This window comes from Chiloscyllium punctatum, chromosome 40 (genome assembly GCF_047496795.1).
Source record: "Chiloscyllium punctatum isolate Juve2018m chromosome 40, sChiPun1.3, whole genome shotgun sequence".
NCBI lineage: Eukaryota > Metazoa > Chordata > Chondrichthyes > Orectolobiformes > Hemiscylliidae > Chiloscyllium > Chiloscyllium punctatum.
The window spans coordinates 67827526-67850572 of NC_092778.1; the positions used below are offsets into that span (position 1 = coordinate 67827526).

The 23047-nt window shown below is 44.0% G+C and overlaps 1 protein-coding gene across 1 annotated transcript in view; it reads right to left on the reverse strand.

Moving 5' to 3' along the window:
- Positions 1 to 3940: 3940 nt before the first annotated feature.
- Positions 3941 to 23047, reverse strand: part of clec19a (C-type lectin domain containing 19A) — a 45954-nt gene continuing 26847 nt past the window's right edge. The window contains exons 4-5 of the mRNA XM_072560187.1: positions 20502 to 20634; positions 3941 to 7007 (exon numbers count right to left, since the gene is read on the reverse strand). Of these exons, the coding sequence (XP_072416288.1) occupies positions 6928 to 7007; positions 20502 to 20634 (213 nt within the window). The 3' untranslated portion in view covers positions 3941 to 6927. The remainder of the gene's footprint in view (positions 7008 to 20501; positions 20635 to 23047) is intronic.

Below are 23047 nucleotides of genomic sequence, written 5' to 3' on the forward strand. Positions count from 1 at the left end.
GTTACTATGTAACCATATCCACTGTGTAACAGTCACTGTTACTGTGTAACCATATCCACTGTGTAACAGTCACTGTTTCTGTGTAACTATATCCACTGTGTAACAGTTAGTGTTACTGTGTAACCCTATCCACTGTGTAACAGTTAGTGTTACTGTGTTACCATACCCACTGTGTAAAAGTCACTGTTTCTGTGTAACCATATGCACTGTGTAAAAGTCACTGTTTCTGTTTAACCATATCCACTGTGTAACAGTCACTGTTACTGTGTATCCACACCCACTGTGTAACAGTCACTGTTACTGTGTAACCCGATCCAATGTGTAACAGTCACTGTTACTGTGTAACCATATCCACTGTGTAACAGTTCCTGTTACTGTGTAACCATATCCACTGTGTAACAGTGACTGTTACTGTATAACCATATCCACTTTGTAACAGTCACTGTTACTGTGTAACCATATCCATTGTGTAACAGTCACTGTTACTGTGTATCCATACCCACTGTGTGACAGTTAGTGTTACTGTGTAACCATATGCACTGTGTAACAGTCACTGTTACTGTGTATCCATACCCACTGTGTGACAGTTAGTGTTACTGTGTAACCATATCCATTGTGTAACAGTCACTGTTACTGTGTATCCATACCCACTGTGTGACAGTTAGTGTTACTATGTAACCATATCCACTGTGTAACAGTCACTGTTACTGTGTAACCATATCCACTGTGTAACAGTCACTGTTTCTGTGTAACTATATCCACTGTGTAACAGTCACTGTTTCTGTGTAACTATATCCACTGTGTAACAGTCACTGTTTCTGTGTAACTATATCCACTGTGTAACAGTCACTGTTTCTGTGTAACTATATCCACTTTCTAACAGTCACTGTTTCTGTGTAACCATATCCACTGTGTAACAGTCACTGTTTCTGTGTAACTATATCCACTGTGTAACAGTCACTGTTTCTGTGTAACTATATCCACTGTGTAACAGTCACTGTTTCTGTGTAACTATATCCACTGTGTAACAGTCACTGTTTCTGTGTAACTATATCCACTGTGTAACAGTCACTGTTTCTGTGTAACCATATCCACTGTGTAACAGTCACTGTTTCTGTGTAACCATATCCACTGTGTAACAGTCACTGTTACTGTGTAACCATATCCACTGTGTAACAGTCACTGTTACTGTGTAACCATATCCACTGTGTAACAGTTCCTGTTACTGTGTAACCATATCCACTGTGTAACAGTCACTGTTTCTGTGTAACCATATCCACTGTGTAACAGTCACTGTTTCTGTGTAACTATATCCACTGGGTAACAGTCACTGTTACTGTGTAACCATATCCATTGTGTAACAGTCACTGTTACTGTGTATCCATACCCACTGTGTGACAGTTAGTGTTACTGTGTAACCATATGCACTGTGTAACAGTTACTGTTACTATGTAACCATATCCACTGTGTAACAGTCAGTGTTATTGTGTAACTATATACACTGTGTAACAGTCACTGTTACTGTGTAACCATATCCACTGTGTAACAGTCATCGTTACTTTGTAACCATATCCACTGTGTAACAGTCACTGTTACTGTGTAACCATATCCACTGTGTAACAGTCACTGTTACTGTGTAACCATATCCACTGTGTAACAGTCACTGTTTCTGTGTAACTATATCCACTGTGTAACAGTCACTGTTTCTGTGTAACCATTTCCACTGTGTAACAGTCACTGTTTCTGTGTAACTATATCCACTGGGTAACAGTCACTGTTACTGTGTAACCATATCCACTGTGTAACAGTTAGTGTTACTGTGTTACCATACCCACTGTGTAAAAGTCACTGTTTCTGTGTAACCATATGCACTGTGTAACAGTCACTGTTTCTGTGTAACCATATGCACTGTGTAAAAGTCACTGTTTCTGTTTAACCATATGCACTGTGTAACAGTCACTGTTACTGTGTATCCACACCCACTGTGTAACAGTCACTGTTACTGTGTAACCCGATCCAATGTGTAACAGTCACTGTTACTGTGTATCCATACCCACTGTGTGACAGTTAGTGTTACTGTGTAACCATATGCACTGTGTAACAGTCACTGTTACTATGTAACCATATCCACTGTGTAACAGTCACTGTTACTGTGTAACCATATCCACTGTGTAACAGTCACTGTTTCTGTGTAACTATATCCACTGTGTAACAGTTAGTGTTACTGTGTAACCATATCCACTGTGTAACAGTCACTGTTACTGTGTAACCATATCCATTGTGTAACAGTCACTGTTACTGTGTATCCATACCCACTGTGTGACAGTTAGTGTTACTGTGTAACCATATGCATTGTGTAACAGTCACTGTTACTATGTAACCATATCCACTGTGTAACAGTCACTGTTACTGTGTAACCATATCCACTGTGTAACAGTCACTGTTTCTGTGTAACTATATCCACTGTGTAACAGTCACTGTTTCTGTGTAACTATATCCACTGTGTAACAGTCACTGTTTCTGTGTAACCATATCCACTGTGTAACAGTCACTGTTTCTGTGTAACTATATCCACTGTGTAACAGTTAGTGTTACTGTGTAACCATATCCACTGTGTAACAGTGACTGTTACTGTAGAACCATATCCACTGGGTAACAGTCACTGTTACTGTGTAACCATATCCACTGTGTAACAGTCACTGTTTCTGTGTAACTATATCCACTGTGTAACAGTCACTGTTACTGTGTAACCATATCCACTGTGTAACAGTGACTGTTACTGTGTAACCATATCCACTGTGTAACAGTCACTGTTACTGTGTAACCATATCCACTGGGTAACAGTGACTGTTACTGTGTAACTATATCCACTGGGTAACAGGCACTGTTTCTGTGTAACCATACCCACTGTGTAACAGTCACTGTTTCTTTGTAACTATATCCACTGGGTAACAGTCACTGTTACTGTGTAACCATATCCATTGTGTAACAGTCACTGTTACTGTGTATCCATACCCACTGTGTGACAGTTAGTGTTACTGTGTAACCATATGCACTGTGTAACAGTTACTGTTACTGTGTAACCATATCCACTGTGTAACAGTCATCGTTACTTTGTAACCATATGCACTGTGTAACAGTCACTGTTAGTGTGTAACCATATCCACTGTGTAACAGTCACTGTTACTGTGTAACCATATCCACTGTGTAACAGTCAGTGTTACTGTATAACCATATCCACTGTGTAACAGTCACTGTTATTATGTAACAATATACACTGTGTAACAGTCACTGTTACTATGTAACAATATACACTGTGTAACAGTTAGTGTTACTGTGTAACCATATCCACTGTGTAACAGTCACTGTTACTGTGTAACAATATACACTGTGTAACAGTCACTATTATTGCGTATTAGTTGCTCACACTGTGGGAGAAATACCCTATATAATTGTAATTAATTAATCAGGGACTTCAGATTCTAAATAGAACATAGAACATAGAACATAGAAGAATACAGCGCAGTACAGGCCCTTCGGCCCTCGATGTTGCGCCGATCAAAGCCCACCTAACCTACAAATAGCTGGCATTCTTTTGGAGATCTGTGTGTAACAGCACTGCAGAAACACCAGGACAGGTGCAAGATCAGTCCAGGGGATAGTTGATTCTGCCTTTGTTTTATGTCAAGGAGCTCAATGTGAAAACCTTTTTCCAATCTGATTGTGGCAAAACATGTAGACAATCAGTTTTAACTGTGATCCAGAAATAATGCTAGCTGTTTAAAATAATTGCTATGTTTTGTGAGCTGCTCCACACACTAAAGATTCTGAAATGAATAAAACTGACTGGAAAACATCAAATAAAGAAGCCAAATCAGGTCCGCCTTTAGCAATGGTTTGACGTTTTGGAACAGGATTACAGCTTTAGTTATGCAAAATGTCAATTATTAAATAGTTTATTTTCTAATCAAACAGTAACAAGCTAAAAGCAGCAAACTGTACATGATACAGTCCCTATGTTTAACAATTAGTATTCAGTCACATTGTTAAACTTTGTAAATCTGTTTCCCAGTTGCTCTCATTCCTTGCTAATCTGATCTTTATGCTTAACACATACTTGGCCAACGTTGGAAACATATTACACCCAGGAACTTTCTTTATATCACCCAACAATTCCTCCTGTGAGCGACATTTATCAATCAGAATGTTTCTGAATTTGTAGAAATCACTGGAAGAGTACAGAATATTGGGTCAGTTCAGAAATATGTTTGGAAATGATGTGACTGATGAAGCTATTATTGTGTAGAGCCACACTATCAATTTCTTCATGTCTTGTGCTATTTAACGCAAAATCTCAGTGGGTACTGAATGACTATTAGGGATATCATTTGACACTTCGCAGCATCTGGACAGGCTTTGTCAGTATTGCCTGATTTTAATTTGCGTTCTGTCCACATAGCATTTCCTTCCCATCAGACTGTACTGGTCTCAATCTCAGAAGTTGGGCAGATGGTAAAATTGTGTGCACTTGAATTGCAATATTTCACACTTCACCAGCACATCTGAAAGATCAGGGAGATTACAATACCCCAGATATATGACATAGAAATCTCTGTGAGATACAAGATAGGTTTCTGAATTGGTATCAACCTCATAACAGCAACAATACGAACATGGTAATATGCTTTATAGGAACCTTTTTAACCAATAACGTTTGACTCTGACTCACATAGCGAGATGTTCGGGCAGATGAGGTAGATTGTAAGCAGCACCTTTTCAGGAGGCAAGGGAAATCGAGTGTCAGAGAGGTTTTGAACACAGCCTGTGATTGTGGAACAATTAAACTCAGAGATCCTGAAAGAGCCAGGATTGGAGAAGGGCAGATATGTCTGGGGCTTGTGGGGCTGCAGGAGATTATAGAGGGACATAGCCCGCATCTGAAGGAATTAGAAAACAAGGTGAAAATTTCAACCTTGAGAGATTGTTGAACTCAGTAAAGGGGATGGTTTGTGATTGACACTGGGTGTGAGTTAGGGCACAAAGCAGAGTTTGCAATCACTCTGGAAGTAGAGAGCAGGAGCCAGGTTGCAGTGGAATGGCCAAAGTACAGAAGTAACAAAGGCATGGACAGACAAGATTCTCAGCAGGAGATGACTTAATGCAAGGCTGGAATCCAGCCTGCAGTCAGAAACTCATCTCACAATCAAGTCACACAACAAAGCTGTGTAAGAGTCTACATGTAACCCCATTGCAGCCTCAGAGAACTGACAGAGAGATTACAGCTAAGCCAGGAAACAGAGCTTGGAGTGGAAACTGGGCTAAGTCTTCCCAATAGTTAGATGGAGAATAATTTTGTTTGTCTGGTTCTGTGGACTGGGAGTACAGTGTGATAAGTTCAATATAATGAGGGGAAGGAGAGAGCTGCTGGTGAGGTAGGACTGGGTATCGTCAGTGAACATGAGGAAACGAACACTTGGCTGCTGCCGATGCCATCGAGGAACAGCACATTGATGTGAGAAAGGATGGACCGAGGGTTCAGTCTCAGGTACACAGGAGGGAATGGGGCAGGAACAGGAAACAGAACACTGTCAGCAATCCTCTGGTTATGGGGAGTTAGAGAGTCCAGAGGTGACTGCCCAGGCTGGGCTGGGCTGGGCTGGCCTGGGCACTGATGGGGTGGTCAGCTGGCAGAAAGGTAGAAGACAGATCAATGAGGGGGAGGAGGGAAGGATTACCTGGGCCACAGTCACACACATCACTCACACTTTCCTGAGAGCTGCTCTGTTAATGTGGCAAAACCCTCAATGGAGGAAATCAAACATGGAGCAGTTGTTACAATGGACACAGGTTTGAGGCAACAGCCTGTTCAAAGGCCTTGGATAGGACTGGGAGATCAGAGATTGGGAATGGGCTGACCTGGGAGGTTAGAGATTGGGAACAGCTTGGACAGGGATGTTAGAGATTGGGAATGGGATGGACAGGAATGTTAAAGATTGAGAATCGGATGGACAGGGACATTACAGATTGGGAACACCCTGGACAGGGATGTTAGAGATTGGGAATGGGATGGACAAGGATGTTAGAGATTGGGAATGGGATGGACAGAGATGATTGAGAAGGAAACAAGATGGATTGGGAGGTTAGAGATGTGCAACTATTTGCTTGAATAGTCTTAGTGGAGTAGAGATAGTTGAATAAAACTGGAGGTGAGCTAAGCAGAAAGAACCATGAACTATACCAATGAATACGGGAGCCTTCAAAGGGAACATGACAGGGGTTCAGTGGGATGAGCAGGTGAGAGGATCCGGGGCAAGACGGAGACACAAGTGAACAACTTGTTCAGGCAACTTCCTGGAGCAAGTAAGTGGAAGGTGGGAAATTGTGATAAGATTAAAAATACAATTATACTGAAAATGAAATAAAATGTAACATTCTACTAATGTGCTGAAGTGTAAACAGCAATGTGAAATTAAAAGCATCTATTTCTGAGCTCTTGTTAAATCAGAAAAAAACACATATTTTGAGAGGTTTATGACTAAATGATCTAACATAAGACAAATATACATGACAAATCTCAAACTAATACATTCTTGGAAACCAATTTGATCAATCAATCAAAAACAATGACCATACGTTGGAACAGAAAGTCGATTTGAGAATATTAATGTTCGGTGCTATGTTATACACAATGCAATCATGCTACATATCAAAAAGATGATGATTAATTGAAGATTGAAAGTAAAAAGGCCACAACATGACTTTTAACTCAGAGAAGTCAATATTGGCACTAAATGGTGTAGCACTTTGATGAGAACTTTGGAAAGTTGTTTTGCTCAGTTGCTTTTGAATGTTTGAGTTTCGAGGCTGTTAGATCCAGAGAAATTCACTTCAAACTGAAATCCAAACAGCCCAAGGCACCCCTGGTAATTAATTGTTCTCCAGGGAAGGAATTTTACAAACAAATGGAAATTCCCGACTGCAGCGATTGTCATTCCAGGATCGGAGAGCTGGGAGTAGAAGAAAAGATAAATACATGTACTATATTTGATCTTAAACACATCGATTTTACGTCACAATGCTGTTTAACATTACTCATTAAAAAAAGAGAAGGGTTTTGAACATATTCTCACAAGGTATGAAAGTTCCCATCAAGGCCAGCCAGCTTTTTCACATCCTTAATGGTCCCAGACAAGGTGGTCACCCTCCTTCTGCACAGCCTGAAGAACTTGATGATATCTCTCTCTCCAATTCTTCCTTCCAAGCAGATACAATTCCGCTGTGACACACCAGGAGCACAAACTCACTGGGACCCATTTTCGGACCAAGCCCTCCCATTGATAGAATCTTTCTGGGCCTCACCCATCAATTCCACACCCAGGCCCAATCCAGAACTCTCCAGCTCCCGCCATCATTAATGTTGTCCTGACTGACACCCTGTTGTTCACTCCCCCACCCCCACACTGCCCCACCCCTTCACTCCCCCTCCCCCACACTGCCCCACCCCTTCACTGCCCCACCCCCTCACTGCCCCGCCCCCTCACTGCCCCACCCCCACAATGCCTACCCCTTCACTGCCCCACCCCCTCAGTGCCCCACCACCTCACTGCCCTACCCCCTCACTGCCCCACTCCCACACTGCCCCACCCTCTCACTGCCCCACCCCCACACTGCCCCACCCCTTCACTGCCCCACCCCCTCACTGCCCCGCCCCCACACTGCCCTACCCCTTCACTGCCCCACCCCCTCACTGCCCCATCCCCTCAGTGCCCCTCCCCTCAATGCCCCACCCCCTCACTGCCCCTCCGCCCCACTTCCCCACCACACAGTGCCCCTTCCCCTCACTGCCCCCCTCAATGCCCCTCCCCCTCAATGACCCACCCCCACACTGCCCCAACCCCCTCACTGCCCCTCCCCCTCATTGCCCCACCCCCTCACTGCCCACCTCCTCACCGCTCCCTTCCCTCTCCCACACTGCCCCTCCCTGCCCCTCCCCCTCACTGCCCCACTCCCTCACTGCCGCCATCACTGCCCCTCTTCCTCATTTCCCCACCCCCTCACTGCCACTCCCCCTCACCTCCCCCACACTTCCCCTCCCCCTCACTGCCCCACCCGCACACTGCCCCATCCCCCTTACTCCACCTCCCCCACACTGCCCCTCCCCCTCCCCCTCCCCCTCCCCTCTGCCACACTGCCCCTCTCCCTTGCTGCCCCACCCTCTCACTACTCCTCCCCACACTGTCCCTCCCCCTCCCTCTCCTCTCCCTCACTGCCCCACCCACCCACTGGCCCATCCCCCTCACTGCCCCTCCCCCTCACTCCACCTCCCCCTAACTGCCCCTCCCCCTCCCCATCCCCCACACTGTCTCTCTCTCTTGCTGCCCCTCCCCCTCACGGCCCTTCACTGCCCCTCCAGGGCCAGGTTCTCAAACTATCCACCTGCACTCGTGCACTCCCCCCCCCCCCACCCCCTCCCCTATCAATCGAATGAAAAGTGTCAGGATTCCTCTATCCCATTTCTCCAAACCAAGGCCGTTCATCACGGGCATCGCCCCAGGGACTTGCCCTCAGCCTGACCTTACCATTGTTTTATTTCTGCTGTTTTTTTCATTCAGAGTTTGTAATCGAGTGTGTAGCCAGTGTGGTTGAGGAGAGTGGTGAATTGGTTCCCTTTGTACCGTACATCTGCTTTCCTATACTCGAGTATACGTGAAAATAAAAATCTGAATCTGAATCTTCCAGAATCAGGGAAGCACCACATGATGCCAGGGCAGAGTGGGAGCATGGCAACTACACCCTCCTGATGCCAGGCTGGTCTAACCTTGTGCACATGGCTGTGTTTACGCCCTTCAACATTCAGGAGGCATATAAACCCCATGGCCTACCCAATCCTCTGTGTCTGTCATTCAACAAGGAAGATTAAAGTTACCCACTCAAACTGCAAACTAGTTCACAAATTGTATATGAAAGCAATAAAAACAGAAAATTCTGTAAATGTTCAACAGGTTCAACAGACTTTTCCAGAAAAATAAGAGTAATGTATTTAAAGTAAAATAATGTGTTTAAGATACATGGACTAAACAAAGGCCCAGGAGGACCAACCAAACCTGTTGTTGATTATCTACTTTCTAACCTTTCCAAATCCCTAACCTTTTCAAATCCCTGATCTTTCCAAATCTCTAATCATTGCAAAGACCATTCCAAATCCCTGACCTTTCCAAACTCTTCACCATTCCAAAAACCTAACCATTACAAACCCTACCTTTTCCAAATCCCTAACCTTTTCCAAATCCCTAACCTTTCCACATATTTAACCTGAACCTGTCTCCATCTCTAATATGCTCTATCACTTTACCAGCTTTAACCCTTTACCAACCTTACCCTTCTGGTCACTATCATCTGTTTCTCACTTGGGCTATCTGGTCTCTCCACACTTCCTCTTTACATAACACCTTGAAAGCTCTACCAATAGCTTGTCTCTTTATGGGGCATGGATGGCCCCAGGAAATAAAATAGGGGGATACTCACTTGCAATGAAGAGATCAGAAATTTACAACTGGATATGGATACAGGGAGTTCTTTTATAACGTGATGGTTGCGTTCCTGCTTTAGAAACAGCGCTCAAAGTGTTGGTGATGTAATCGTGTTACAGCCAACACACATTTTAAAAGCTTGCACTTCAGAAACAGTGTTCCCAATTTGTCAATTGTGTTTCAGTGAATTTACATTAATGAAACACACATTATAACAGAACGACCTGTAGTTTAGGAGAAATGGGCCAAAAGGTGGCAGATGAAGTTTAATGTGGTTAAGTTTGAGGTGGAGAACTAGGAAGACGACTTTTTATCTAAACAGAGAGCAATGTCTTTGGTGCAGAGGGATCTTGTACATGAATTGCAAAAAACTAATAAGCAATTACAGCAGGTTATACGACAGCCAGAATTTTGGCATTAATTGCTAAAGGAATAAAGTATTAAAAGTAGGGAAGTGTTGCTGCAAATGTAGTGAGACCATGTAGGAGCAAATTACTGCAGGTGCTGGAATTTGTACTGAAAACAGCAAATGCTGGAAATCACAGTGGGTTAGGCAGCATCCATGGAGGGAGAGCAAACTAATATTTCGAGTCTAGATGATTCCAGATGGAGTGAGACCAAATATGAAAACTGATTACAGTGTTGGTCCCCTTATTTGAGGAATGATGTCATTGTCTTGGAGACAGTTCAGAGAAAGTTCACAAGGTTGATTCCAGAGCTATGGGATTTGTTTCATGAAGGGAGATTAAGCAGTTTAGACTTATACTCTCTGGAGTTTAGAAGAATGAAAGATGATCCAATTGAGATGGGTGGCATGCTGGCTCAGCAGTTAGTGCTACTACCTAATAGCACTTGGGTCCTGGGTTCGATTCCAGCCTTGGGTGATAGGAGTTTGTGTCTGTGTGGGTTTCCTCTGGATGCTCCAGTTTCCTCCCACAGTTTAGGATGTGTGGGTCATGTGGATTGGCCATGGGAAATTGCCCATAGTGTGCAGGTTAGGTCATTAGTCAGGGGTAAATGTCGAGTAGGAGGGGAATGGGTCTGGATGGGATTCTCTTTGGAGGATTGGTGTGGACTTTTTGGGCCAAATAGCCCTTTTCGACTCTGTAATGATTCTATGAGATGTATAAGATACTAAAGGAGATTGACGAGGGAAATGGAGCGAGGATGTTTCCTCACGTGGGACATGAGGTCACAATTTTCGGATAACGGGCAGCAGAATTAAAACAGCGATGGAGAGAAATAGCTTCTCTCAAAGGGCTGTGAATGGGTGACAGCCTGGATCGATGTCCTGAGCTATATTCCCTCCAGCAGTCTATTTGTACGCTCAGAAAGGACCCCATGCTGTTGCATTTGTATTTTCTGACCCTGTGACAGAGTCCTGGTATACTGGCATCATTTCCTGCCCACCGTTTACTATTCAGAATTATATGTTCTGAAAGAGTACTTTGCTTTAAAGTAGAGGAACATCAACGTTTATCTTCAGCAAGTTTTGGTCAGACTTCCCAAGGTGATGAAGGAGGCCATTTGGTCCATCAAGCTTGCTGCACCCTCAAGAAGACCATGACTGACCCTCAAGCTCAGCAGCATTTTAACACGCTGTGCCCCGACCCCTGACATCTTTAATATCTGGAAATCTATCGACCTCTATATTCAGCCTGCTCAATGATGGCCTTTCCATAGCTCTCTGGTGTAGAGATGACCAGATTCACCATCCTCAATGAGGAACCTCCACCTTATCTTAATCCTAAATGGCTGAGCCCTAATTTTGAGAATGTCTCCATCTCGATTCCAGAACCCCTCCCCGAATCTTCCCACCAAGCTCTGGAAAAATGGCCAAAGTTTCAATGAAGTCTCCTCTGATTCTTCACAACCTGAGAGAACACAGGCCCAGTCTTTCTCAATCTGCTCATAGCATTGTGCTTCTATCCTGGGAATATGGACTTTGTTATAAATTATAATAAATATTTCTGTCTTGAGACACATCGGTTCAGTCGCTTTTAATTTCTCAGTTTTTGAACAGTTCTATTTCTTTATCTTTGCAGCTCATTGGAGAATGCCCCGAGGATGGGAAAGACTATGAGCAAATAATGAAAGCAGAGTCAAAGGAAATGGTGCCAGAGGCTGGTTTGCTGCTCGGGAACATGTGAAATGTTGTTCAACCCAGTGGGAGCTTTCCACATGGAGGAGTTAATTTGAAATGAGAGTAATGTCCGGAACTTTCAATTGGGTGATCATAAAGTGAATAATATCAGAACCATGTTTTCCTGATTTTTCGGTGCATTCAATAAGACAGAGCTGACTGGAGAACAAAGAGCCTGATGTCAGTGATGGGTAAGAGAAGAATCTGAAATATAGGCTTTACATATATTTGGAAAGGCAAGGACTGATTAGGGATAGTCAGCATGGCTTTGTGTGTGGGAAATCATGTCTCACAAACTTGATTGAAGAAGTGACCAAGAAGATAGATGAAGGCAGAGCGGTAGGCATTATCCACATGGACTCTTTGGCAAGGCCTTCGACATGGTTAGTCAGGTTAGATCACATTGGATCCAGGGAGAGCTAGCCCAAATGATCAGTACTGGGCCCACTATTGTTCATAATTTATATAAACGATTTTGATGAGAATATAGGAGGCATAGTTTGCAGATACAGAGGTAAGTTTGTAGATAACACCAAAATTAGCAATATAGTGAAAAGTGAAGAAGGTTATCTAAGATTATAATGGGATCTTAATCAGCTGGGCCACTGGGCCGAGAAACAGCAGATGGAGTTTAATTTAGATAAATGTGAGGTGTGGCATTTTTGCTAAGACAAACCAGGCAGGACTTAGATAGTTAGTGGTAGGGCCCTGGGGAGTGTTATCAGACAGAGAGGCCTAGGGATGCAGGTACATAGCTCCTTGAAAGTGGCATCACAGGTAGAGAGGTAGGATGGTGAAGAAGGCATTTAGTTTGCCTGCGTTCATTAGCCAGAGAACGGAGTACAAGAGTTGGGACACCTTGTTACTGCTGTGTAAAACATTGATAAGGCCATATTTGGAATTCTGAGCGCAATTCTAGTCACCCAGTTATTGGAAGGATATAATTAAATTGAAAAGCTGTAAAAATGATTTACAAGGATGTTGCCAGGGTTGGAGGATTTGAGCTATAGGGAGAGGCTGAACAGGCTGGGGCTGTTTTCCCTGGAGCACGGAGGCAGAGGGGTGACCTTATAGAGGTTTATAAAATCATGGGAGGCATGGAGAGGATAAATAGACAAAGTCTTATCTCTGGGGTGGGAGAGTCCAGAACTAGAGGGCATAGGTTTAAGGTGGGAGGGAAAGATATAAAAGGGACCTGAGGGGCGACTTTTTCACACAGAGGGTGGTAAATACATAGAATGAGCTGGCAGAGGAAGTGTCAAAGGCGATCTACAGCTTTTTGTTATTTGTTTGTGGGATGTGGGTGTCGCTGGTTCTGTTATCGTTTATTGCCCATCCCTAGTTGCCCCCTTGAGAAGGTGGGGGTGAGCTGCCTTCTTGAACCGCTGCAGTCCATGTGCTGTGGGTAGACCCACAATGTTCTTAAGGAGGGAATTCTGGGATTTTGACCCAGCGATACTGAAGGAACAGCGATATATTTCCAAGTCAGGATGGTGAGTGCCTTGGAGGGGAACTTGCAGGGGGTAGTGTTCCCTATGTATCTGCTGCCCTTGTCCTTCTAGTTGGAAGTGGTTGTGGGTTTGGAAGGTGCTGTCTGAGGAAGATCAAGTCAATCTAATAAATGTCCTCACTCTGTGATGGTAATAAGGAACATGTCAACATATTTTAATGAAATCCCTTTGTTCTTTTAAAGAAAACGTTTTTACTGGTTTGCTGGACATTACTTTCATGCTCAGCATCAAGAGCAATTTCTGTAAATAAACCTCACTCCCTCCGGACCACACTCCAAGGAAATGAGAAGCAGAGTAAGATGCAATTCAATGGAAATTAACCATTAGCAGGAGAGGTGAATGAAGGGAAATGTTCATCATTGTAACCTGGTTCAGAGTTAAAGGCTACTGTACACTCTTTGGAATCCAGTATAGATGCTGCTGGAGTTTAAACAGAGGCCTGCTGTTCTCAGTCTCCTGGTGGAGATGGCTCAGGTTCTGTTATGCCCTGGCCAACATTAGCATCCCCACATTGGGGATGTGACAGTACAGAGAGAGACATGATGTGGTGTTGGACTGGGGTGGACAAAGTTAAAAATCACACAACACCAAGTTATAGTCCAACAGGTCTAATTGGAAGCACTAGCTTTCAGCAGATAACCATTGTCTCCAGTGAAAAGATTAAAAGCGGCTCCCATTGGAAGTGATGGGGATTGATTTACTCCACACACTGAGGTTTAAATGCACTCTCTGTTCTGATGGCTTCTCATCTGTTACTTCATCAAAACCCTTAAGCAAAGGGGTTTCCTTGTCTACTTGCCTCTGCAGGGGTATACATCCCACACAGTCATGCTATTTATCAGGGACTTGCGACAGTGCTGAGTGTGACTGAAGCCCTCAGTTTGTAGCTCACTGTTTCTCAGACATTCACCATGTAGAGCTGCTGGTGTTGGACTGGGGTGGACATTCATATTCAGGTCTTTGCACCAGACAGAACAAAAGAACAAATGGAGTCCATCCTGCCTGTCCCTGCTCTCTGCAGGAACAACCCAGCAACTCCCACTTCCCTACTTTTTCCTAATAACCCTATAAATCTTTTCTCTTCAGATACTCATCAAGTTCCTGCTTAAAGTTCCTGATCTTCCTCATCGTCATTCCTCATTTAGAGCCATGCAGACAGTAACTCACCTCCTGACTCCCTAAAGCCTGTCCACCATCTACAAGGGCACAGCAGGTCAGGCAGCATCCGAGGAGCAGTAAAATCGACATTTCGGGCAAAAGCCCTTCATCAAGAATAAAAGCTTTTAAAGCTTTTATTCTTGATGAAGGGCTTTTGCCCGTAATGTCGATTTTACTGCTCCTCGGATGCTGCCTGACCTGCTGCGCCCTAATCAGCACAGGGAAAGTATTGAAGAGGGTGTCTGTCAGGGATCTTGGATCGTTCTAAAATCCCTTATTTCTTCCAACAATGAGTGGGCATCCTGAGGAGGTGTTGGTGCTGGGAGTGAGCCAAGTGTCTGTGGACCTTGGAACAGCTGAGCGTCAGCTGTAACTGTAACAGTCATGCATCAGTTCCTGGAGCACCACGGCTCATGCCCGAAACGTTGATTCTCCTGCTCCTTGGATGCTGCCTGACCTGCTGCGTTTTTCCAGCAACACATTTTCAGCTCTGATCTCCAGCATCTGCAGTCCTCACTTTCCCCCCTGTGCTGATTTATCCTGGTTGCCATAGCAACATGTACCAATCAGTTGTTAGGGACTGAGCCATCCTTTTGAGGGCAAAAGGAATGGAGTCAAGAGACCTCACTATATGATTCCTGCATTTACAGGATACAGACAATTCAGCAACCCAATGATGATCTCTGCTTCAGATCAATGAGAATGGAAAACCTTTTTACTTTCTATCGCTCCTGCCCCTCACCATAGGGGGCCCACTGTAATTCTGCTCTATGCTGGTACATTGGGGGATTGGGAAGGGGGCTTGAAATCACCCTTTCAGGACTTCCTCCTCCCATATCCCAAAATCATAGAATCATACAATCCCTCCCTACAGTGTGGAAACAGGCTTTTTGGCCCAACAAGTCCACACCAACCCTCTGATGAGTAACTCACCCAGACCCACTCCCCTATCCTATAATCCGATAGTTACCCTTGACTAATGCACATAGCCTACTCATCCCTTGTCACTGTGGGCAGTTTAGCATGGCCAATTCATCTGACCTCCACATCTTTGGATTGTGGGAGGAAACTGGAGCACCTGGAGGAAACCCATGCGTTTAATAGGAGAATATGCAAACTCCACACAGACTGCAGGATGCAAAATGCTGCAGGAAGTTCTCAACGAAAATGTTGCTCTGCTGGCTGCATGATTATCTGTGAAATGGCAGCGAAATATTGATAAGGACATGAAAGCGCTTCTTCACTTTACACAAGCCTTTGAAAGTAATGACCTGTAAAAGTGTTAGCATTTCATCTGAGAGTACGGAGGCTGCAGGTGAAGAGGATACATTTTCCTTTGACCAGTTGGTCTGTATCCTGCTCTTGCCGGTTTTTGGAGCAAGGGTTTTTTTTTGCTTCCTCAGTGTTTATTCAAAGGGTCTTGAACAAATGGAGGTCTCTTTATTTCAGTTTGTGCAACCACATTCAACATTACCTTTAGCTGGAAAAGTGACTGGAGTTGACTTTGGAGGAAGAGGGATTCAGCAAGGCTAATATAATTCACTCTCAGACACTGTAATTTTAATGGAAATATCTCAAGATCCTTTTTTAAAAGTAAGTTGGACATTCACTGAACATCTGTCCACCATTAAATCTCTGTGACTAGTTCATTGTGATTTTCAAACTTCTACTCAAGAGCCTTAATTATTAATTATTTCTTCATGGGACATGGGTGTCACTATCTGGCCCAGCATTTACTGCCCGTCCCTAGTTGCCCACCTTGAGAAGGTGGGGGTGAGCTGCCTTCTTGACTCACTGCAGTCCATGTGCTGTGGGTTGACCCACAATGCCCTTAGGGAGGGAATTCTGGGATTTTGACCCAGTGACACTGAAGGTGATATATTTCTAAGTCAGGATGGTGAGTGGCTTGGAGGGGAACCTGCAGGGGGTGGTGTTCCCACGTATCTGCTGCCCTTGTCCTTCTAGATGGAAGTGGTCGTGGGTTTGGAAGGTGCTGTCTGAGGATCTTTGGTGAATTTCTGCATCTTGTAGATAGTACACACAGCGGCTACTGACCGTCAGTGGTGGAGGAGTGGGTGTTTGTAGATGTGGTGCCTATCTAGCGGCTGCTTTGTCCTGGATGGTGTCAAGCTTCTTAAATGTTGTTGGAGCCTCACCCATCCAGACAAGAGGGGAGTATTCCATCACACTCTTGACTTGTGCCTTGTAGGTAGTAGGCAATTCCATGAATATGAACTGCATCCCAGGCTGCTGTGGGAGGAGTGGCAGGAAATTGCAGGGGCTCTGACACCAATTGTTAATTCCTCTCTGGCCACTTGGGGTTGGAGGGGGGCATAGGGTTGGAGTGCCTGAGGACTGGAGGATGGCTAATGTGGTTCCACTTTTCAAGAAAGGTAGTAGAGATGAATCAGGAAATTACAGACCGGGAAACTATTGGAGAAAATTCTGAACGAGCGAATTAATATTCACTTGGAAAGGAATGGGTTAATTAGGGATAATCATCATGGCTTTGTCAGAGAGAGAGGTCATGCCTAACCATTTTGTTAGAACTTTTCAAAAATGTGATCAAGTGTATGGATGAGGGAAGTTCAACTGATGTAGTTTGTATGGATTTTAGCAAAGCTTTTGACCATATCCTTCACAGGAGACGGATTGAGAAGGTTAAAGCCCATGGAATTCAGAGGAACTTGATGAGATGGATCGGAAACTGACTTAGTGATAGGGCACAAAGGGTAGTGGGAGAAGGCTGTTTAAGTGACTGAAGGCCTGCGTCCATTGGTGTACTACAAGGATCACTATATCGGGACCCTTATTGTTTGTCATATACATAAATGATATAGATATAAATGTTGGGGGAATGTTAAGCAAATTTTGCAGCTGTCACCAAGATTGGTAAGTTGATTAATAGTGAAGTAGATGGCTGTAGGTTAGAGGAAGATATGGTTGGGTTAGTCAGATGGGTAGACCAGTGGCAGATGGTATTTAACCCTGATAAGTGCGAGATGAGACACTTTGGAAGAAGAAACAAGATGAGGGAATATTTAATGAATGGCAGGACACTGGGTAGCTCAGAGGAGCAGAGCGATCTTGGGGTAATTATTCACAGATCCCTAAAGTCGGTAGAGCGTGTGAACAGGATAGTTAAGAAGGCAGATGGGACACTTGCTTTCATCAGTCATGCAGAGAGTATAAGAGTCTGGAGGTAATATTGGAGCTGTACACAGTGTGGGTCAGGTCACAGCTGGAGTACTGTGTACAGGTCTGGTCACCTCACTGGAGGGGGTACAGAGGAGGTTCAACAGGATTTTGTCTGGGATGGAGATATTGAGGTATAAGGAGAGACTGGATGGGCTTAGATTGTTTCCTTTAGAGCAGAGAGGACTGAGGGGGACATGATTGAGGTGGATAAGATCATGAGGGGTATGGACAGGGTGAATAGAGAGCAGCTGTTCCCCTTGGCTGAGGGGGTCAATCATGAGGGGGCATAGTTTTAGGGTAAGGGGCAGGAAATCCAGAGGGGTTTTGGGAAAATTCTCAGTGAGAATCTGGAATGCACTACCTGGGAAGGTAGTGGAGGCTGGAAATCTTACAACCTTTAAAAATCATTTGGATGAGTTCTTCAAATATCATAACGTTCAAGGATGTGGGATAAGTGTAGGAAATTGGGATTAAAGCACTTTTAGTGATAGATACATCAATGCAGACTCGATGGGCTGAAGGCTGTGTGAATCGATGTACGATGTGTCTGTGACAGGCTTTGGGGGAGTCTGAGTATACTGGCCAGGAATTTTCCAGAGATTCATGTCACTTATTTTAATGGAGAATGGATTATAGGTTAGAGAGAGTCAAGACTCACAAAATTGCTGCCTCCTTTTTCTAAAAGCTTTTAAAACACAGAAACACAAGATGACAAATCCAGCCAGATTTCTGCCTTCAGTCAATTTAACTTCCCCAGTGACAGCTATTAATCCTGGCATGTCCTTCACCAGATTACAGAAATCTGCAGTAAAATCAGACCCAATTTCACTTGTCACAGTCATAAAAATATACATACAAGCCCTTTAGCCTCAAATTTGAAGCACTTTTAGCTCATGATTGATCTGCAGATTATCTCCATCTATCTGCCTTCGTTCTCGTTCTTACTGAACAATGATCAAGTGTATTTATTGTGGAAAATATCTTCAAATGGAATGGTATCCAAACATTACCAGTGGGAGCATTACTAACTTGGAAAATTCCCTGTGACATGGATAGTGACGTGAGTAATCTGAGTCCCAGTGGAATAAATAAATGTGAGTTACAAACATAGGAAACAGGAACAGAAAGAGGCCATTTGTCCCTGCAAGCTTGTTCTGCCATTCATTATGATCATGGCTGACCATCCAACTCAATGGTTTACTCCTGCTTGCCCCCTCACCTCACCCCCCAACCCCGCCCTCTCCACATCCATTGATTCCTTCAGCTTGAAGTGGTATATCCACTCCTTCCTGAAATCGTACCATGTTTTGGCCTCGACTGCTTTCTGTGCGAGTGAATTCCATTGGCTCACCACTCTCTGGGTCAAGACATTTCTCCCTATCTCAGCCCTAAAAGCTTTACTCCTTATCCTTTTACTGTGATCCCTGGTTCTAGACTCCCCTGATCATCTGGAACATCTTTTCTGCATTTACTCTGTCTGGTCCTGTTTGAATTTTATAGGTTTTCCCCCTTACTCTTCTGAAGTACAGTAAACATAATCCTAACAGATTTAAAAATTGCCTTAAATGTCAATCCTGCCATCCCAGGAATCAGTCTGATGCATATTCACCGCACTCACTCCAGAGCAAAAGTATTCTCCCTCAGATAAGGAGACCAAAACTGCACAGAGTAGGCCTGGTCTCACCAAGGCCCAAGATAATTGCAGTAAGACATCCCTGCTCCTAAACTTAAATCTGCTCACCACAAAGGCCAACATACCTATTTGCCTTCTTTTCCACCTGCTGGACCTGCATGCTTACCTTCAGCATGGGATATAACTTGCCTCCTGTTTTTGCTACCAAAATGGATAATCTCACATTTAGACACATTATACTGCATCTGCCATACATTTCCCCCTCAGCCAATTTGTCCAAATCACATTAAAGCATCTCTGCATCTAGCTCCCCCTCCCACCCAGCTTTATGTCATTCACAAATTTTGAAATATTACATTTTGTTTTCTCATCTGAATCACTAATAAATATTGTGACCACCTGGGTTCCAAGCTCTCATTAGTCACTGCTAGCCGTTCAGAAAAAGACCTGTTTATTCCCACTCTTTATTTCCTGTTTGCCAGCCAGTTTTCTATCCATCTCAATGCCATGCACTCTAATTTTATACCTAATCTGTTATGTGGGACTTCTGAAAGTTCAAATAAACCAATAGCCAGTGGCTTCCCTTCATCAACTCTATTAGCTACATCCTCGAAAAATTCCAGCAGATTTGTCAAGCATTATTTCCCTTCCGCAAATCCATGCTGACTCTGTCCAAGCCTGGCAATGTTTTCCTAATGTTCTATTAAATCTTTTATCACAGACGTGAGCATTTTCCCCATAACGGACATCAGTCTGACTGGTATATATTTTCCGGTTTTCCCTCCCTCTTTTCTAAAATAGAGACATTACATTAGTTACCCTCCAGACTGTGGGGACTGTCCCAGAGTCTACAGCACCTTGAAAGTTGACCACCAGTGCACCCAGTATCTCCATCGGGCTACTTCCTTCAGTATCTGGGATGCAGATTTTCAGACCCTGGACTTTAATCCCATCAATTTCCCTGCTGAGTATCCTGATGAAGAGCTTATGCCTGAAACGTTGATTCTCCTGCTCCTCAGATGCTGTCTGACCTGCTGTGCTTTTCCAGCACCATATTCTCGACTCTGATCCCCAGTACCTGCAGTCCTCATTTTCCCCTGAGCATTGCCAATCTTGTTTTGTTTCTATTTCAGATTTGCAGGGTTTTTTTTGCTATTAGATATTCCCTTGATTCCTGTTTTTCATCAAAATTCAATAACTTTTCTCAAATTTGGAGACAAGTGGAATTCATTGAGCATTACCACTGGATTTTCTCAAAGTTTGACATCCCTCCTAATTTCCCAGCAAAGATTCCATTAGTCTGACATTATTTCAGAGAAAGTGCCTACCACTGCTTTGCCGGAACCATATCTGGCCACAATCTTCCTCCTCCTCCGTTAGCTGGGTTCCATCATCAGGTTGGTTGCGATCCCAATAATTATAGTCATACGTTGTCCCATCAGTCCATTCGAAATCCCCTTCCTGCCCAGAATTTGGAAAGGAATTGAAGATCATTATTTATTAACATGTCTACACAAATAACTACTTCCAAATAATTACTGCCCCAAAAACAACAGTGCAGGAAATCCATAATGTACTGGTGCTCTCCTAAGTGAGACCAGGAATCGGTTAAACTGGCTTCCAGCCTTAAACTGGGCATTCATTCAGAGCGGTCTCAGGTACAGAATCTTCGAATGTACTTTACAAGAGTAACAACAAAGAATATCATTCAGTCAGAGGCTATTGCTATCACGGCACTCACACCCCAGCCTGATGGGACTCTGGGCAATTCCATCAAGAATACCACGTCGGTGATAGTGATTACAACTCTATGACCTTTACTATACTCATGGAGAGTGATAGGAGCAGTATGGGAAAGTGTTTAATTGGGGGAGGGGGACGTACAATGTTATCAGGCAGGAACTGGGGCACCTAAATTGGGAACAGATGTTCTCAGGGAAATGCACGATGGAAATGTGGAGGTTGTTCAGGGAGCACCTGCTGATGGTGCTGGACAGGTTTATCCCACTGAGGCAAGGAAGGGATGGGAGGGTGAAGGAACCTCGGATGAGAAGAGATGTGGAATCTTACTTAAGGTTGAGGAGGCAAGGATCAGACAGGGCTCTAGAGAGTTACAAGGTAGCCAGGAAGGAACTGAAGAATGGACTTAGGAGAGCTAGAAGGGGTCATGAGAAAGCTTTAATGGGTAGGGTTAAGGAAAACCCCAAGGTGTTCTACACTTATGTGAGGAACAAGAGGAAGGCCAAAGTGAGGACCAGTCAGGGATAGTGGGGGGATCTTGTGCGTGGAGTTGGAGCAAGTAGGGAAGGTTCTTAATGAATACTTTGCTTCAGTATTCACTATTGAGAGGGACCTTGATGTTTCTGAGGACAGTGTGAAACAGACTGATACACTGGAACAGGTTGATGTTAGGAAGGAAGATGTGCTGAAAGGTTTGAAAAACGTAACGATAGACAAATCCCCTAGGCCAGATGGGATATACCCGAGGTTATTACAGGAAGCGATGGAAGAGATTGCTGCGCCTTTGGTGATGATCTTTGTGTCCTCACTGTCCACTGGAGTAGTGCCAGATGATTGGAGGGTGGAAAATATTATTCCCTTGTTCAAGAAAGGGAATAGGGATAATCGTGGGAATTACAGACAAGTCAGTTTTACATCAGTGGTGGGCAAAGTATTGGAGAGGATTCTGAGAGACAGCATTTGTGGTTACTTGGAAAACCATAGTTTGATCAAAGATAGTCACCATGGCTTTGTGAGGGGCAGGTCATGCCTCACAAACTTTACTGAATTATTTGAGGATGTAACAAAACACGTTGATGAAGGTAGAGCAGTGGATGTGGTGTACATGGATTTTAGCAAGGTGTTTGATAAGGTTCCCTATGGTAGTCTCATTCAGAAAGTAAGGAGGCATGGGATATAGGGAAACCTGTCTGTCTGGATACAGAATTGGCTGGCTCATAGAAGACAGAGGGTGGTGGTAGTGGAAAGTATTCAGTCTGGAGCTCAGTGACCAGTGGTGTTCCACAGGGATCTGTACTGGGACCTCTGCTCTTTCTGATTTTAATAAATGACTTGGATGAGGAAGTGGAAGGGTGGGTTAGTAAGTTTGCTGATAACACAAAGGTTGGTAGAGTTATGGATAGTGTGGTGGGCTGTTGTAGGTTGTAACAGGATACTGACAGGATGCCGAACTGGGCTGAGAAATGGTAGATGGAGTTCAACCTGGAAAAGTGTGAAGTCATTCACTTTGGAAGGTTGAATTTGAATGTGGAATACAGGGTTAAAGGCAGGATTCTTGGCAGTCTGGAGGAACAGAGGGATCTTGGAGTCCCTGGATGTCCACAGATCCCACAAAGTTGCCACCCAAGTTGATAGGGCTGTTAAGAAGGTGTCTGGTGTGTTCAATAGCAGAGGGATTGAATTTAAGAGCTGTGAGGTTAAGCGGCAGTTCTACAGAGTCCTGGTTAGACCACACCTAGAATATTGTGTTCAATTCTGGTGACCTCATTATAGGAAGGATGTGGAGAGGATGCACAGGAGATTTCCCATGATGCTGTCTGGACTGAAGGGCATGTCTTATGAAGAAAGGTTGAGGGTTCTCAGTCTTTTCTCATTGGAGCGAAGAAGGATGTGAGGTGTCTTAATGGAGGTGTACAAGACCTTAAGAAACATAGATAGAGTGGATAGCCAGAGACTTTTTCTTAGGGTGGAAATGGCTATCACAAGGGGTCATAATTTTAAGGTGATTGAAGAAAGGTTTAGGGGAGATCTCAGAGGTAGGTTCTTTACACAGAGAGTGGTGGGTATGTGGAATGCTCTGCCAGTGGTGGTAGTAGAGTCAGATACATTAGGGACATTTAGGCAACTCTTGGAT